Source organism: Asparagus officinalis, chromosome 4, assembly GCF_001876935.1.
Source record: "Asparagus officinalis chromosome 4, Aspof.V1, whole genome shotgun sequence".
NCBI lineage: Eukaryota > Viridiplantae > Streptophyta > Magnoliopsida > Asparagales > Asparagaceae > Asparagus > Asparagus officinalis.
The window spans coordinates 18,036,192-18,055,152 of NC_033797.1; the positions used below are offsets into that span (position 1 = coordinate 18,036,192).

At 36.0% G+C, this 18,961-nt stretch overlaps 2 protein-coding genes across 2 annotated transcripts; both read left to right on the forward strand.

Annotated features, from left to right (window-relative positions):
* Positions 3,582–15,446, forward strand: LOC109836793 (vesicle-associated membrane protein 714). Its single transcript, XM_020404801.1, has 4 exons — positions 3,582–3,896; positions 6,626–6,816; positions 13,762–13,925; positions 15,026–15,446. Exons 1-4 carry the CDS (start codon positions 3,680–3,682, stop codon positions 15,114–15,116), a joined length of 663 nt encoding a protein of 220 aa, XP_020260390.1. The 5' UTR covers positions 3,582–3,679; the 3' UTR covers positions 15,117–15,446.
* LOC109836794 (casparian strip membrane protein 3-like) lies at positions 15,553–17,695 on the forward strand. The gene is made up of 4 exons (XM_020404802.1): positions 15,553–15,988; positions 16,582–16,705; positions 16,797–17,068; positions 17,177–17,695. The coding sequence occupies exons 1-3, from the start codon at positions 15,675–15,677 to the stop codon at positions 17,010–17,012; spliced, it is 654 nt and encodes a 217-aa protein (XP_020260391.1). The 5' UTR covers positions 15,553–15,674; the 3' UTR covers positions 17,013–17,068; positions 17,177–17,695.

Sequence of the window (18,961 nt, forward strand, 5' to 3'; positions counted from 1 at the left end):
TTGTTGGGTTTAGAACTAGCAATGTGTGGGCTAGAACTGGCTGTATACAAGCTAGAACTAGGGTAATAGAAGCTAGAACTAACGTAGAAGCAAGAATTAACAAATGTGCATGTAAAAAATCCTTGTTGGATTTAGAACTAGCAAGGTGTGGGGTAGAACTGACTGTATACAAGCTAGAACTAGGGTAATAGAAGCTAGAACTAACGTAGAAGCAAAAATTAACAAGTGTGCATATAAAAAACCATTGTTGGGTTTAGAACTAACAAGGTGTGGGCTAGAACTGGCTGTATACAAGCTAGAACTAGGGTAATAGAAGCTAGAACTAACGTAGAAGCAAGAATTAACAAGTGTGCATGTAAAAAACTCTCGTTGGGTTTAGAACTAGCAAGGTGTGGGCTAGAACTGGGTGTATACAAGCTAGAACTAGGGTAATAGAAGCTAGAACTAACGTAGAAGCTAGAATTAACAAGTTTGCTTGTAAAAAACACGGGCTTGGTTTAGAACTAGTAAGGTGTGAGCTAGAACTGGCTGTATACAAGCTAGAACTAGGGTAATAGAAGCTAGAACTAACTCGAGGGCTACTAGAACTACCACGATAGCATCTAGAAATAACATATCATTAGGTATAACTATTATCAAATATAATTAATAACGATTTATAAAAACATGACTGTATCCTCATTTATAACAACGATTTATAACTACAGTCCCAGCTTACAACGATTTTTGGTAATTAAATATTTTTTAGCTTATTTTGCTAATTAAGTTTTAAAAATGCTCTATTTTAAAAATTTGTTCGAAATTAAAATACAAAAAGACTGCGCACATTAGGTTTATTGCAAATTCAGCTTCCTCTAAAAAAGCGTGGATGTCTCGTAAAAGTGGAAAAATGGGGACAATTTTTGACTATTTTTTAAAATTAAATCATTCATTTATTTGTAGTTGGCCAAACATTTTTTTTCTTTTCTTCTTCTAGCTAATGGATTAATGCTCTGTGCGTCTCGACGGCGACGATCTACGGCGGGGGAGCGGCGGCGATCTACGGCGATGAGGACGGGTGAAAAGTGTCACACATCAAGGGGCTGATTCACATGGGAAAAACTATGAGGGGCCTCGTCACATGAAGTTTCTACTTTTGGGGTCTGTACACATTTTTCCCTTCAAAATTTGATACAACCCCTTAAGTTAAAATCTTAACTATGGACAATTGACTAATAAAATCTTGAAGTTATAGGTTTTTTTCCCCTGATAACCCCTAATCCACCCCACCCCCTCTTATTTTGAAAGTTAAGGTCTTAAAGATCGTTATCTGCAATCATCAAAAGTTAAAGGAAGGATTTCGGATATTTATTCTCAATTCTAATAGGCTTTTTAGATTAGTCTGTCAAATCATAAAAATTATTGTTATAGTTTTCTCAATTATTACTCGATGTTTCAAATTAGGGGCTGTTTGGTTGCACACTTTTTGAGAAAACTTTTCTCAAAACATCTGACAATGACAAATTTGTAATTAAAAGTTTTTCAGAGATTTCTGTAAATTGTGTTTGGTTCAACAAAAAATTTACAGAAATATTTTCTATAAAATATCAAAACCTACCAAATTTTACAAAAAGCAATTTCCTCTCAAAATGAGAGGAAATCACCAGAAATCTGACACATACCATATTTAATTAAAAACCTACCAAATCTTTTTATTTTCTATAAAGTTATGAGCTATTTTCTTGTTTTGAACCAAACAAGCAAAGTACAAAAAACAAAAAAATTGGTACTTTTTGATTTCTCAAAACTTTTCCTATAATTTTTTAAAGAAATACAAGGAAATCATATTTTAGGTGGAAAACATTTCCTATAATTTCTAGAAATTGAACCAAACACCCCCTTAGCCTCTCTTGTCTAGTTGTAGCGAGGCGTAAGGTTTGGGAGCCTAGCGGTAATTCAAAGATTTGAGAGACTAAATTCAAAATAATAAAGATTCACGGGACTAATATAGAGAATTTTTTTTTGTTAAAGTTATATCCATGACCTAAGTTATTTGCCCTCAAATACCCAAAGTTTCATTCATTACCTCAACAAAATTTACCAAAAATACTCCAAAGTTTAACAATATTTTCACTTTTCCTATATGTTGCGTGACCTTTTTTTGGTCATCAATGTATTTATCTTATTATTTCTGGTTAGGTGCAAATATTATTTCTGCTAGTGCTGCTAGATTACAAGAGAGAAGGTGAAAGAGGGCTGCAGCAGGAGGTGTTCGAGCTACTGTTGTTGCTGGAAGTTTTGCAAAGTGATTTTCTAGAATGATCTTTAATTTTAGAAACTTAAAGATGTTCTGATTTTTGAGTTGTAAAACTTTGTATGACTGTGACTGGTTCTACTATTTTGTGTTGATAGTAGATGATAGTTTGTGCTCCTTTCTGGAAAAGGGTAAAGCACTATTAAGAAGTATGAGTTATTTTGTTTTGTAAATCATGTTTGAACTTGTATACACATTCTTGGTTGGGAATGTGTATCATTATGTAACAACCAGGTTTTGGTTAATTTAGCTGGCTGGATTACTGTTATGGTAATCCATCATTTTTCTCAAAAAAAAGCATTTATCTTAGAAAAATGATAGAGACACACTCTCAACCACAACTCCAACCACACCCCCTCTCTCATTTGCTACAGTGCACCGGGTCCCACATGAGATTTTAAAATTTTAAAATTCTATGTGAGCCATGGTGCACTGTAGCAAATGAGAGAGGGGGTGTGGTTGGAGTTGTGGTTGAGAGTGTGCTCCTAGTGCCACTCTATGCTATATCTTCATTGGTTATGAAATGGAAATTTTTGACCTGCCACCTAATTTGTAAGGGATAATTATATTGTATTTGGCATTTTGTTCTTGAAGATATTGAGTTATGTCATATTGAGTAAAATGTATTACTTTAAAAATATATATAGACCTCAAATTGACGAAAAGTATAAGCATGAACGTCCAATTATAAGATAAAGAGTGGTGTTAGGGGCACACCCCCTAACACACCACCAACCACACCTCCCTCTCCCATCGCTACAGTAAACCGGGCCCCACATGGGATTTTAAAAATTTTAAAATCCCATGTGGGGTCCGGTTTACTGTAGCGATGGGAGAGGGGGTGTGGTTGGTGGTGTGGTAGGGGGTGTGCCCCTAACATTATTTAAACATTAAAAATGATATTACTAATTCAATTAGTATTTAATTATATAAGGAAATTAAAATATAACTATGTACGTCAAATTATGCGATATAGTGACCAGTGATTCAACCAACTTATTTTTTGAACAATTATATCCTTGAAATGAAAAGAAATTTCATCTGTTTCTTCCTTCATCTGCCCGCCTTTGAGCATGAAACCCATTGAAATCAACAAAAATCCAAGCTTGGTCGATGTCGATGGAACCACTAACACGGTTATTGGGAAAATCTGAAGTTTAGTGGGTTTTTGGAAGACACCCCCAAGTTTAGTGGGGAAAAAAGTCTGGGAAGTTACAGGGGGAATCCCGAAAATTGAGGGGGCTCTATGAAAATTTCCCGAAAGAAAACTAACCACCAAGCAAACGTTAATTGGACTGTCGAGCAAGCCAGCCCATCTATTTTCTGCCCCCAAAACCCTAGAAAATCTCGTCCGATCTCTTCGATCGATCCATCGACGGATCTCCAATGGCGATCCTCTACGCCTTGGTGGCGAGGGGGACCGTCGTCCTCGCGGAATTCTCCGCCGTCACCGGCAACACCGGCGCCGTCGCTCGCCGAATCCTCGAGAAACTTCCGCAGGAACAAGATTCCAGGATGTGCTTCTCTCAGGATCGATACATCTTTCACGTTCTCAAAGCCGATGGCCTCACTTTCCTCTGTATGGCCAACGACACATTTGGAAGTGAGTTTTCTCGCAATTTCTCCGAATTTTGCCATTCTAGGGTTTCAGGAACCAAATCCAGGTTGCCTTCTTGATTGATTTTATGCTTGTTGACATCATATTCGAAGGAATAATTACGGGATGGAAACTAATTCTCTGGTCTTTTGGCAGAAATTCATTGAATTAGGCTTCAAAGGAACAACAGCATCATAATTTCTAAAATGAAATAATACCTAGGGCACATCTAAAGTGCCAACTTTCCCGAAGATCAAGTGGATAGTTTGGCTGGCGAAAAATTATTTAAATTACGCTAATTGTTTTCAATTGCTTTAAGAGTGGAGCGCAACTTTGCCATAGAGGACACTCTGGCTGATCTCTATTACACCACCGAGGATACGGTACCTATTTTTATGAATATGGTAGTATTCAGTTTCCATGAAATAGGAAACTACATCTGGGTTTTATTTGGCAACGTAGTAGGATCTAGTGGAAAAGCTCAAATTAGCAATTCGAAATTGTAGGCAACATTACAAATTATCAACATGTAGAAAATGCAGAACATCTTTATTTGAATTGCTAAGTTCGATATTTGCCTTCTCGTGCATAGAGTGGTGATACACGTTCATAGTGGATGTGTCATTATAGCAGTATCACCGTCAATCGTAATAAGTTTACATCGGAATAGGATGAGCTGGTGTTTAAATTATATGACCACTTATAGTTCATGAGAGATGCCCCGAGAAAGGCTCCAAATGTCAAACCATGAACATTAGAGAGCTCATAAGTGCGGTTTTGGATTAGCTTTAGATTGGCTTTAAATTTTTGGGGGCATGAGCATCATATAGGGCAGGAAATAGTTAAGATGTTAGATGCTATGGGTTAGGTCTTTTGCTGGTGGAAAAACTGTTAGATAAGAAATGATTTATAGTAGATATATGGCTGATGCTTGTGATTTTTCCTACATTGTTTTCCAGTCTCATTGTTTAGTGACAGAATGAGTAGATTCTGACATAACTTGCCATATGATGACACTATTTGGTTCTTCAGCCCCATTTTTAATGTCTATTTGCTTCTCTCTCAGAAGTAGGACAATTTTTTGGCGAGCATGGGCCCTGTGTCTCTCAATGGAGCAAGTTCAGTGATAATGCATCAACTTTATGTATATTGTGTAGATAGTTGTTTCTACATCAAAATTTGACTTTTTCCTTTTCTTTTGGACTGCCTTCGTTTATCTTGGACATGATACTAATACTGTTGTGAATTTCGCAAACATCACTACATTGTTTCATGCCTTCTTTTCAGAGTTAAATTTACCTTTCTAAAAGTCACAAGTAAGTAGTGTATCATCAGCCTCCTTAATCCCATGTGTTTTGAGTCTTTTGATATGACAGATGCCGGACAACATTCTACTTCTCTACATTTGGGCTTCTTTAAATGAAAGTAGTCTGTGAGTTGGTCATGACTCATGACATGAATGTGTCTTGAATAATTTGTTCCCTCATGATCTTATGATGTGAAATGTTTTGATGAGGGTGGTGATGTCTATCCTTCCTGAAGGTTGGGCCAATAACTAGTTGTTGTACCTTTTAACTTGTTGTATTGCTTTTATGCGCGCATTTAGATCTTCTCCTGGAGTAAACTAAGTACGTGATCCATTTGTATGAAAATAATTATGTGTGCCACCAATAGGATCATTCACCCAAAAATGGAAATCGCAGACCCCTCAAGACCCCCCAAACCAAAAAAAAAAACTCGGTTTTGTTCATGCGCTCTCTTTTGGGACTTTTTTCATTAAATGTAAATTTAAACTTCTGCTCAAATTCAACCAAGCTCGCTCAATATTTTTTTCCAAATTCAAGAGTTTATGTTTCTATTGAGTTTTGGGGATTTTTTTCTCAATTCTAGAGACAACTAATGGTGCATTCTTTAAACCCGTAAGGCATATTGTTTCCCCCTTTTCATTCTCTTTTTTTACTATGACCGACGTATAATATTGTTTAATCAAGATTTATATTTCTCTGTCATGATTGTTCTTTTTTTTTTTTGCTTTATTCATTTAAGATATGCATTGATTTGTTCTGTAAACCCGAAATGTAAATAGTTAACTTATTTATGAAAGTATATAATTATTTAATTATATGTATTTATCTTCATATTTTATATTTACATAACTTGTGCCCTTCTCCCTGAAGTTCGAATCCCGGCTACACCACTGCGTTCAGGCTCCTGCATTAGTTTTTAATCATTTAATAGAATTATATATCTACACCATCCAATGTATGTGACAAAGGATGAAGGTTCACATTTTCATCACTAGCAGCGACATAAGGAAATTCAAAGGGAGTAGCTAAAGTGGTGGTTAGGGGTTGACTAAATGACTCAATAGAGACAAGTAAAAGTTCATTTGAAACTCAATAACTTTATGGGAGTTTACTCATGTACATTTTGCTGGCAGTACTTTCTAGTCTATTCATCACCTTGTCTGGGATTATGTCTTACTATTACGACTTATTATTGAGGATCATATTCACAGTAATGGAATGTTATCAGGTTCACAGTAGTTTCAGATTAATAATATATTTCCTGCCTCACATTTTGAGAATTGCATAAGCAAACCATAGTTGCTTCTATTCTTATTTTGATAGTTAGACGTTCTGTTTGAGTTATTGCTCAAGAATTTCTGACTTTTTAATCATTCTGGCATATCTTATTTTTGTATCTCGTTATATATCGCTGTTTCTTTGCTGTAGGGAGGGTTCCTTTCTCTTACTTGGAGGATATCCATATGAGATTTATGAAAAATTATGGTAGAATTGCTCATTCTGCTCTAGCTTATGCTATGAATGATGAGTTCTCTAGAGTGTTGCATCAGCAAATGGAGTATTTCTCTAGCAATCCAAGTGCAGATACACTTAATCGTGTCCGAAGTGAAGTCAGTGAGGCAAGTTTCTCCTTATATAAAAAACTTTTTTAGGATAGCAACTGTACTGACCCTATTGTTTTTCTGCTTCAATCAGCATTTCATTTTCCTGACAGATATGGTTGGTATATTAAAAGGTGTTTGAAGAGTTATAGTAAAAAATATTTGTTTGTTATAGTTATTGACAACTATTATAGTTTGTAACCTCCTAAGAAGGTCCCCAGTTATTGCACAAGTGAAACAAGAAATGCAAAATGGTTCAGCTAAAAATATGTCTATATCAAAAGTATGTGACAAGGCTTCCTCACGAAGATTGTATAACATATTGATAGAGAACATCTGATATCAATGATGGTAAGCTTAACTCTTTAAAAACTTTGATAACATAAACCAAGGAAATAAATGGTGGCATGGGTTTTTTACCAACTATAAAACAACAGGTGGATAAAGCAAGTATAAGGGTTTGTAGCCACTTATTTCTATCAAAGACCCAGTTTAATTGGTACACAATTTGACTGTAATACCTGGTATATCTTGGCATTGCTTATATCTATTTTTTCAGCCCTTAAAAATACCTACTTTAAGCCATGTCTCAAGGTTAAGTCCACTCTTCTTGTTTTTGTTACAGATGTTGCTCTACAAAATTAACATATAACATTTTCTGAATTAATGCGTACTTTTTGCTGGAATTCATTCTAAATAGAGATTATCCCTTAGTTGGGGTTTTCTCCATCTGTCTAGTCAATTCCTTGAGTAACCTGTTGGGCCTTTCCCTTCTGCTATTTTAGCAGCTTATTGCATTAATATATGATAAATTTGGTTTGCTATGGGACTTTTTATGTGCAAAAATGAATGTCTTATGAATTATGGGATTAACAGTGATTTTATTTACAGAGTTCTTTTCCTAAAATTTAATTGTTTTTTTTTGGCTGATCTTCGGGTCTTTGAGTGATTTCACAGCTTGTAGGCAGAATTGAGCTAAAGATTGATATGTATGAATTTTCATCTGTTACTCAGCCTAGATCTACACTGGGTTATCACGTACTCAGAATACCAAGATAGTTAACGTTCTGGAAGACCTGGAAACAAATAGTTTTAAAATAGAAATATGATGTATCAATTTTCAGGGTTCCATACATCAAACTGATAGCAGATTGTGGATCTTCGACTTATACGAAGATTCCAGGTTTAAGTTTGATAGGGAGATAAAGTACAGAATCTAAGATTTCAATTCTTTGCAAAGAATGTAGGGTTTCTCATTTGAAACATATATAAAGTATTAGAATTTATTTGAAAAATATGATAAATGAAGAGCTACAACCATCAACCTTTGTACAGGCTTGAGTATGCACTTTTAAAACATGGTAAACCGAGGAGTCTGAATCTGGAACTTGCCTAAGAAAGCTTACGTGTTTAGAAAGGCTCACAAACGTCACTGTGTCTTTGTAGGTTTGGAAAATATATAATACCTGTGTTCCTTATTTTGAAAATACAATTTTCTGAAAACATTTTGAAAGGCTCCACATCTCTCATTACTTGGGGACCACAGGAAAGTTAGAGATCTGAAAACACCTTTGGTTCATATCTTCCTCCCATATATTCTTTCTTGTTATTTTGAACTTTCCATACCAAACCTACTCCCAGATCATGATTTCGAAACTTTGAAAAAAATATAATACGTGTATTCCTTATTTTTGAAATATTTATTCCTGAAAACATTTGGAAGGCTCCACATCTCTCATTACTTGGGGACCACAGGAAAGTTAGAGATCTGAGAATACCTTTGGTTCATATCTTCCTCCTATGTATTCTTTCTTGTTATTTTGATCTTATTCTTTCTTGTTATTTTGATCTTGCCATACAAAAGCTACTCCCAGATCATGATTTCAAAACAAAAGATTAAACAAATAAAATAAATATTCTAAAAGATCATCAAGGTTACCATTAGCTCAATGTTAATAGTTGGCTTAAAAGTTTGGCCAATCTTTTCATGGACCCATCTTGCTTCGGGCTGCACTGATAACATCATTTATTACTACTATTAATGGGAGGTTTTGTTTTGGTCACTATTTCTGGTGTTACACCTCTAGGAGTCACAATTTCAGAAAAATCCACTCTTTAAAACTTACGCAGAGGGGCAACGCTGGAATCCCAAAAAGAATACTAATTTATCAATTCCGAGAACTACTCATGTTCCGAAATCTCAACAAAATTATCTCTTCTCCATGGCTCCGCCACGTCTGCCTCCATGCACTCATTAACTGCATGGTGAGCAATTTATCATCCACCGATGTCTCATGCATGTGTTTCAATCTTCTTACACAGTGGCCAATAGCAAAGGGATAGTGTGCAATCCTTCTTTGTTTATCAGCTTCACCCACGGTAAGGTTTAATTTTTAAAAAACTTTTAGTCATGTTGTGGCATCAATCTTATAATTGATACTGCACTTTGTTAAATATTTGCGCTTTGTTATATATTGTTTGTATTCAATATTCAAGTAATCCGCTTTTTATTCTCTACTGATTCTGAAAGTGTCATCAAAAGTTAGGTGATTTGCTTTCAATTTTGGGATCTGATATTTGAGATATAGTACTAATTAGAAGTTGGAATCTTCAGAAGGAGGGTGATTGCAGTTCCTGCTTTGTTGCCGGCGATAAAATTAGTGAATTAGACATTGTTAAATTGTGAATTAGCATACATTTATATCACTTTTTGGAATATTTTTTACGCCTTTCATATTTGTGTCGATGCTTTAGATGTTAACAATGTTTTTTTTATAAGCACAAGTGACACACATTGCGTGCACAAGAATACTAGCAATGTTGAAAATAACGAAAATGAGTTATGTAACGTTGACCTCCTGATAAGGGTTAAGTAAATAAACGCCAAAAAAACATAACGTAGGTTATATTGTTTAATAATTATTTAGATATTTTATAAATATTAATAATTTATAATAACTTTAATACTAAGAATTATCAAACTTTTCAAGCATAATATCACAATTATCAAATATATAAGTACGATATCATAATTTCCTAACAATAATTAGTCATATATGACTAACAATCATTCCAAAATGCATTATCAAATGATCAAATACGTCGACGTTGTCAAGTTTCAAGCAATAAAACAAGTCTAAACAGAACCAAACACTTCCAAATCTCAAGCATTAATAAATACTACAAAAAAAACTCCATCCTCTAGATCCATCTCTCAAAAAATAACCAAGTTATCCTCATCTAGAATGTAATTCGCATCTTCGGGATCCACTTCATCGTCAGTAGAGATCTCTTTTCCTTTTTGCATGGAGGATACTGTAGAAGTGTAGAAATAATTTCAATCACAAACTCGAGTATTTATGCAAATAAACATGACATTAAAAATTCATAGAAAACTTACAAGAACTATCAACTCTTTGTCTCTTTGTCGTTGGAGCATTTTCATTGTCTTCTTCTGTGGTAGCTAGACTATTAATTGCAGCAACATCGAGATACTCCCTAACCCTGTCATCACCATCTAGCCAGCTCGGATCGTGTCTGGGAATCGTCTGGAAGACAAGGCTCCTCCTCCTCAACTATCCACTCATCATCGGGAGATATCTCATCCAACAGAATTGGATCCATCTTTCGCGCCTTCCTCCGCATATTTCTCTCTCTTAGCTTGATATTGTACATGACATAAACAAGTGAACTAAGGCGCTCTTGCTCCAAACGACTTCTCTTTTTAGAGTGGACATTCATCAAAGAAGAACATCTTATAAGCTTCTAAAATGAAAGATATTAGTTGAATATTAGAATTTAAAATTTTCCACACTTGCTCAAAAGTGCTCCAATTGTGCTCACATTCGGATGCACTAGTAGTGAGGGAGAGAATACGAACTGCAAATCGCTTTAGATTTGGAGTCTCATCTCCAAATCTCTCCCACCAGGAAGCTATACATTCAAATTTCAAACATTAAAAATCAACATAAGAAATCATCGCCATTATAGAATGAAAATTGAAGTAATTAGTAAATTAATACCTGGTGTACGATTACTAATAGTCTTTTGAGCCATGGATGTCCCGAACTCTCCTATTTTTTCCTTATAAGCATCTAGCTCACTATTAGCTAATGCTCTCTCATTTTCGTTGGGAATCATGCAACTCATGGACAAACAGAGTCCTTTCTTCACCTCCAAATCCTCAGTAAATTTGTCCCCATAAAAAAATTTGGATTAAGATAGTAAGCGGCGGCATGGATAAGTTGATGCAGCATATTCATCCATCTAGCATCAATTAGCTTCCAATAAGGCATGTACAGTCTCTTCTTTCCACTAAATGCATCCGCAATCTTCTTCTTTGCCCTGCCATCATCTCATACAAATATGGCATAGAGGGTCTCAAATCTGAATCTACTTCCCGGAGGAGATGAACTAGCGGAAGTGTAGTGGTGAAGCAAAAAAGCATCTTTCCCCAGAATTGTTTAGTGTAAAGAACCGCCTCCTTTGCCTTCACTCCTTTCGGCTTCTTTGCCCAAGTGCTTCAACTCCTCAGAAGAGAACATGGTCCTCAAAGGTTCTTTTAAGGAATACAACATCTGAAGTGTCAAGAAGGATGTAATAAAACGAGTAATAGCGGGCCTCAATAACTCCTTCCCACCTGTGTACTTCCTCATCAAGCTCAAAACCCAACAATGATTGTAGATAAATTATATTACTCCTTTTGCATCTTTAAGAGTGTCTCGGTGTATCTTTATTTTACCAATAGAAGGTCAATGCAATGTGCCACACATGGTGACCAATAAAGTGACTTTCTCTTCTCTATTAGCTTCTTCCCAGCATGAACATAAGATGCATGATTATCAGTGATGACTTGGTGAACATTCTTCTCCCCAGTCTCGTCCATCATGATCAAGGCACTGAAAAAGATATTCTCTGTTCTTAATTGTCGGCGACACATCAATGGACTTGTAAAAAAGTCCCCTCCGGTGAGTTAACGAGGAAGTTAATCAAACTCCTACTCTTCTTGTCCGACCATCTATCAGACATAATAGTGCAACAATACTTTTCCCAAGCCTTCTTGTGTTTTTCCTTAATAGAATCGATATTCTCCACTTCTTTCTTAAGGACCCGTGTCCTTATCTCATAAGGAGTAGGAAGCTTCATTCTGGGACCATATATTCCAATAGACTCTGTCATCTCCTTCCAGTACGGGCTGTTCAAGATGTTAAAAGCCAATCCATTAGCAAAGATTGATCGGCCAATCTTCTCTACCACCACATCCCTTTCTTCTTTTTTGACATTGCTCTCTATTGTTGTTTGACGGTCTTGGATAATAACAAATTGGTCCCAAGGACCAAATGTTCTGGACTGTTGAACCTGGCTACTGCTATCATGGCCACTTTGCACCTCGAAGCTATCAATCTCTTGTTGAATTGGTGAGTCATCATCCATCTTGCCAATTGAGTCAATCAATGCTACCTTATTCTCTTTTACAACTTTCGCTCCTTTTAGAAGATCCCTAAAATACTTCTTCACTGTTTTCGAAACTTTATCACATTTCTTCACTCCTCTCTTGGTCCCAGCTAAGTGATGCTTAAGTCGTGTTACACCCGCCGTGATATGATGATTGCAATACTTGCAATAGAGGTGTTGCTGTGGCTCCCCCTCTTTCGTAACAACATGCTCTCTCACCGGATCTAATCCCTTTGACATCGCTTCAAAAAATATCATATACTACTGCACAATCAAAAGACAAACATACAAATCAAATTAAATTTACAAACAACTTAACTAACAAACACCGCCAAGTACCGACCAAACATGATTATGAAACTAACTTAAGATCATGTTGATTAACAGATGACAATCTACGTGAGTTATGTGTAGAATATAATATTTTTAGCACTTTAATAAAAAGGGTAAATTGCAAATGATTCCCTTATGCAGCAATATTTGTTCAAGAGATCTATCCAATTATGCAAGTACGAGTCTATGACTATATGAGACTTAATAAAAGCCAAGACCCAAGAGAAGGGATGAGATTGAGGAGTATCGAATGCGGCTGCTCGTCGTCGATGAAGGGAGGCGAGTGTTGTTGGCTACTCGTCGTCGAAGCAGGAGCGGCAGGAGGGCTGTTGGCTGCTCGTCGTTGAAGCAGGAGACTCGTCGTCGAAACAGGAGGAGGCGGGGGCTGTTGCTGCTCGTCGTCGAAGCATCGAAGCAGGAGGAGGCGGGGGGGTGGCTGCTCGTCGAAGAAGGAGGCGGCGAGGGCTGGTCCGTCGGCGACGGAGGTGGCTGTCATCGGCGTCGAAGCAGGAGAGGCGGTTATTTTTTTGGAGGCGGCTGAGATAGGGTGCAGCTGAGTGAGGTGAGAGAAATGAGATTGAGAAGGAAGATAATGAGGGATCTATCAAAAATGGATGGTGATGAGATTGTCCACATGCATTTGCATTTTAACCATTTAACCATAGTTATTTTGCGTTATGTGTTAAACACATTTTAACCCGTTTTTTCGTTATTTTGAAAAAAACGTAGTGTTAAATTGTTAAATTGTAAGTGGGTTATATCCTTCTGTTACGTAACATAAAGGTCACGTTAGGTTATAAAACTCATTATAACGCGTTACGTAACCCCTTTTTTTCAACATTGAATACTAGTTGTTTATTGGAAGTATCTTGAATGGTGATGGTGATGATAGATATTCAAATGTCAAACTTCTATTTATTTATAGATCTTGAACTGTGCTGACCAGATTTAGTTTAGTTACTTCAGTATCAGTTACTTATTTTTGTTTTAATTGGTCGTGCTCATTTGGTGAATCGTTTATCAGTAGATGTGAAACTTCTAGGCTTATTTTCTTTTTTGCGCATTTGGTGCATTTGTTCGTTCTATGTAATAAATGGCATCTACTTTTTTGCTTAAATTGCTCAAAAATTTAATTACCGTGTTGCTTTGAGCTTATACCTTGGTGTCATTTTCCAGATACACACTGTCATGGTGGAAAATATTGATAAGATATTGGATAGAGGTGACCGGATTGCACTTCTTGTTGATAAAACTGCTACTATGCAAGATAACACCTTTCACTTCAGGAAGCAATCTAGGCGTCTTCGCCGAGCTTTGTGGATGAAAAATGCTAAACTTTTGTAAGTGAAATTAATTTTTGTTTCAGCTGCATGATTGACTTATTAATATGCTTAGTGGTCTACTTGGTCAATTCTTGAATATTTGTGAAATGTAACTTTGTAATAACTCAGTCTACATGATAATGATACTCACATGGTTTTATAATAGAAGCATCCTACATAGGTGAGGTACTGGTATAAGCTGGTTTGAGTAACAAGTCCTGAGGTAGTTGAATTTGTGGAAAATGTTGTATGACATTGGTTGTGTTTTGAGATTAGTATGACTTGATGTATGCTTCATTGAAAGTGAGTGTCTGACTTGGAAAAAGATATAAAAAAAGTAGATTCATAGTGTGAAGAAATGTGGAAAACGTGAGGTCCGGAAGTCTTTGATGTCCATTCTGTTAGCAGTAAATTGAAGGTTAGAATAATAGCATGATGTGTATGTAAAATGAAATAGGATAATTGGGCTAACAAATTGATATATTGGATGATTAAATTTTAGCATGTATGACATTTTTTGACTTGTTGGTAAATTTGAAGCTTAAAAATGGGCTTCAAAATTTTCAGGGAAATGGATGCTGTGAGGAATTGGGCAGATTTGAAACGCTATGTAGATGTAAAGTTACTGATTGTTACTAAAATACACATGCACGCGCACACACACACACGGAAAAAAAAAACTTCCATCATAAGAGAGTGATAGCATTTTAGGGAAGAAAGCAGTTTCGTTTAGAAGGGTGCTATTGTGAGTGTAACATGACGAGTGAGGTGGTGCCTCTGTCAAGAACATAGTTATGTGCTAATCAGGAATCACAAGTACGTTACTGATCTGAAGGAGTTGGAATCATGCATGATCCCATGAGGGAAACCATGTGCATCTATTTATTGATATGCTGATTGTTCGGTGGCCATATGAATAACCTTTTTGTTTGTAAGGAATGGGTTATATGGCTTATGCAAGCTAGATAACATTACTTTTATTTTTATTTTTTTACTTCAACTAATTTCAGTTGAGAGTTCTCACACTCTTTTAGAAAATTATGGCCTGTTTCTAGGATATTGCATTCATTCTGTTGCTTGAGCTGACAAGCTCCTTCTTTTCATTCTTCCTATTACAGAGCCTTGCTGACATTCTCAATAGTTCTGCTGCTCTACATCATTATCGCTGCTTGCTGTGGAGGCATCACTCTTCCATCATGCAGATCATAAGAGCTTGTGGGTTGCAAATTGATTGGTTCTACTTTCTCAATTCTGTGATCCTGGTCCTGTAGTGGACATCTTCACTGGTAAACCTCAGATATTTATACGTGCCGATGGCAACGTTCAGGATTACCCATGATACCGGATTACATGTTCAACAATATAAGTTTTCTGTGTGAATTCAGTGAATAAGATCTGCTTGTATAATGTTTGTTATCGTTTTCACATATGGCTGATGTTTTTTCTTATGCATGTAAATTATTTGAATTTGGAGAACTGTATTGCAGACTTCTTGACCATTGTCTAAAGTTTGATATCAAGAATACCCCTTTGGATGGAGCTATTACATAACAATGAATGATTCATGTGGAGTATGCAACTGAAGTTTTGATTGAATATTCTGACACTGCATAATTGTTCTTTCCAAAATTTGAGGTCATATGATGCAATTACAAACTGATGGAGTTGGTAGCAACCACTCCATCCCCAAACCTACTTCACTTTTCCAATGTTATCTCCGAACTATTCAATTCTTAGCTACCACAAACCTTCAAGTTTACTGCAAAGATGATTTCAGGTGATTCTGCTTCCACTGCGATCATTGTCAGAGATCCGAATATTGATTCTAAAGGGAAAGCTCCTATAGAACCAGCATCTCCTCCTGCTGCTGCTCCAAAAGTTCAACTAGCTGCTATTTCCGGGAAAAATAATGTGAGAGGATGCAGAAGATGTATTGCTCTACTTGATTTCCTCTTGAGGCTGTGTGCTATTGGTGCTTCTCTTGCTGCCACCATTACAATGGGAACCACCGAGGAGACTCTTCCTTTCTCCGGCGAGTTCTTTCAGTATCATGCTAGTTATGAAGATCTCCCTGCTCTAACGTGAGTATTTGGCTTCTCTATTTCTCACAAGCAGGCGTGGAAACTGTGAATAATTATCAAAGCACAACTATTATTTGTCTATTAATTTCGGCTAAATTTGATTCTGAAGATTGTATAACAGCAATAAAAAAATTTGTATGTTGTATTAATCAAATCAAACACGAGCATTTAATATGATTGGTTTATTTGTCAAATATACGCTTAAAAACTAATTCCTTATAACTTGTGTTATATATAAGCATATCATGGGATGTTTAGCTCCTCCTTATTTTACTTTTCTCAGTCTAGGTTCTATATTTATTTTGAGAGATTGGAGAGTCTGAAATGTTTTGTTACAAATTATTCAGATCACAGATTTAATTTGATTCAATCTGTTTCCTACTCTAGTAACAACATATTTGCATGCTTTCAAGACAAACTGTAAAGCATATATATGCTCACCGTCGCTTCATAACAAAGAAATTAACGAAAACAATCTTCATGAAGAAGGATACAAACATTTGTGAAAACTTACATAGAGTCTGACCCCTAGAGAAAAAATATCCGCAGTTTGTTATAAGCAAAGTGCGTTATCGACATTGTGATACATGCAGGTTTTTTGTGATTGGAAACGCAGTCACAGCAGGCTACCTCGTCCTGTCTCTCCCGTTCTCTCTTGTTACCGTCATTTGGCCACAAGTACTCGGCCTAAAGCTTCTCCTCCTCGTCCTCGACACTGTAATCTATCCAACTTCGTTACACATTTAATTTCTACTTACTTAAAAGACACCAAATGTTTCTACTTCTCTCTTTGTGATTGTGATTTCAGGTTATGCTTGCTCTGGTTACTTCTTCTGCCGCTTCCGCTGCATCCATTGTTTATTTGGCGCACAATGGGGACCCGAAAGCAAACTGGGTTTCCATCTGTATGCAGTTCCATGGCTTTTGTCAACGTATAAACGGTGCAGTTGTGGCCTCATTCGTCGCTTCGGTTGTCTTGATAGTGTTAGTTGTGATGTCTGGTTTGGTACTGAGAAAGCACTGAATATGCCGATCAAAGTTTTGTGATGTTGTGTGATCCTCGAGTTTGTTGTGCACTTGGTAATTCTCATGCCTAAAACTGCAGTTCAGTTTTAAATTTTTTTAATTAATTTCGCCCCCTTAATATAGCCCAATCGTGACTGAACCCATGTAGTTTTCTTGGTGCAGATAGACCCCCCAGTGAACTTCTCTGACTCTTTTTAGAGTGAAAAATGATTCATTTAGGGAGTGCATCTGCACTTGGAGGAATAGTACAGGAGATCTATCCCGTGGCAATAGAACTATAATGGGTCTATCTGCAATATTGGAAGATAGTACAGGGGGTCTACCTGCAATTAACGCTTAATTTTTCAGCTTGTGATTGCAGTTGTGGTGACATTAGCAAATATCTAAGACTTCATTAAGAGGCTGATTGTGATTGGAGTTGCAACATAGGCTCTACTTGTATATATAATGTTTTATTATTTGCAATGAGGCAACTCGTTGGGACTGATCCAAAATGTCTCAATCTGTACGAAAATAGCTGCAATCCATAAAGTTGCACGAACCAAGGTAGTGGCTTAAACGAGAGAACTTTCTCTCTCTCTGTCTTTGGAAACAAAATGGAGAAATGAATAAGAAAGCGGAACTTTGTGCGAGCTTTTAAGCGAGGAGTCTTTTCCAAGGGTGGTTGCCAACAAAATATGACAAGGAAAAGCAAGAAAATGACAACGAGAAAGATTGAGAGGGAAAGGTTTAAAGGAGATAAAAACGGAAAATTTGAGGAGACCGAGCGAGAGTCTTTGATCCAATGCATCTCACTTAGAAAAATGGCTTTTGGGGATGTGTCAAGGTCAATAATTAGTCCGTTGTTGGACCCATTATAGAATCTATGCTTTATTCAGCACCATCTTGGCTATTTAAAAACCTTAAAACAGTCTTTCATCCTGAGTCTTTTTAATTATTAACTCTTCATGGTCTTTCTTTTCTCTTCGCCCCCTTTAAAAAAAACGTTACTATCCATTGCCAACTTGTCTACAACTTATTAATAAAGAATAAAAAGTAATAGTAGGCTTCTTAAAAAAAGTCTTGATTTTGATATTTTTCCATTAAATGTGGCTAATAAACTGATACTGACTATATATAATATCTCTTGGCGGCTCACGAAGCACGTCGCCACATCATATATGTTAACATACATATCTACATTAATATTGTCTGTTGTCCATTCTACTCTTTTTACAATTTGAACGAGATCTCAATGACAATAACTGAGAACAAAAAGGAAAGCTAAAGTCAATATTATCCAAGCTGACAAACTAATAGGAATGATATTATGTTTGATATTTATTTTAACATACTAGGTGAATTGCACGTGCAACGCACGTGGTATAAATTATTAGATTTGGCTAAAATTGACGATCTAGTTTATCATTTCACTCTAATTTATTCATTGAATCCTTTTAAGCTAATTTAGAGTTTATATACATGTTTAAACAAACATATGATAGCCTAGTGAAGACCCAAAAGGAGCACCGTTTTTTTACAAATCTTATATCACTATTAAAAGGATAATTGTATACTAAGACTTAGTTATATTTTAACATGTAGCATTGCAAATCTTATATCACTATTAAAAGGATAATTGTATACTAAGACTTAGTTATATTTTAACATGTAGCATTGATTCATTAATTTGCATTCAAGATAGATAATTGTATACTAAGACTTAGTTATATTTTAACATGTAGCATTGATTCATTAATTTGCATTCAAGATATTTCAGATTTTTATTTTTCAGTGTACACAAGAATATAAATCAAAATAATTTATTACGCTTATTTTTAAATGAATATTTTCTAGTAAATGAGGTATCAAATTGTTAATGTTAGTATGTAGAAAGATCCTTTGACTCGGTTCCAAACATTTTCAGTGGAAATATAAATAAAATTGTAATTTTACAATTGACAGTTT

What these genes read in the sequence shown, in the direction of transcription:
- LOC109836793 (XM_020404801.1), top strand. Translation starts at nt 3,680, where the DNA reads ATGGCGATCCTCTACGCCTTGGTGGCGAGGGGGACCGTCGTCCTCGCG. An exon ending in TCCGAAGTGAAGTCAGTGAG is followed by an intron (nt 6,817 to 13,761) that starts GCAAGTTTCTCC and finishes GTCATTTTCCAG; the next exon opens with ATACACACTGTCATGGTGGA. An exon ending in ATGAAAAATGCTAAACTTTT is followed by an intron (nt 13,926 to 15,025) that starts GTAAGTGAAATT and finishes TTCCTATTACAG; the next exon opens with AGCCTTGCTGACATTCTCAA.
- LOC109836794 (XM_020404802.1), top strand. Translation starts at nt 15,675, where the DNA reads ATGATTTCAGGTGATTCTGCTTCCACTGCGATCATTGTCAGAGATCCG. An exon ending in GAAGATCTCCCTGCTCTAAC is followed by an intron (nt 15,989 to 16,581) that starts GTGAGTATTTGG and finishes TGATACATGCAG; the next exon opens with GTTTTTTGTGATTGGAAACG. An exon ending in TCCTCCTCGTCCTCGACACT is followed by an intron (nt 16,706 to 16,796) that starts GTAATCTATCCA and finishes TTGTGATTTCAG; the next exon opens with GTTATGCTTGCTCTGGTTAC.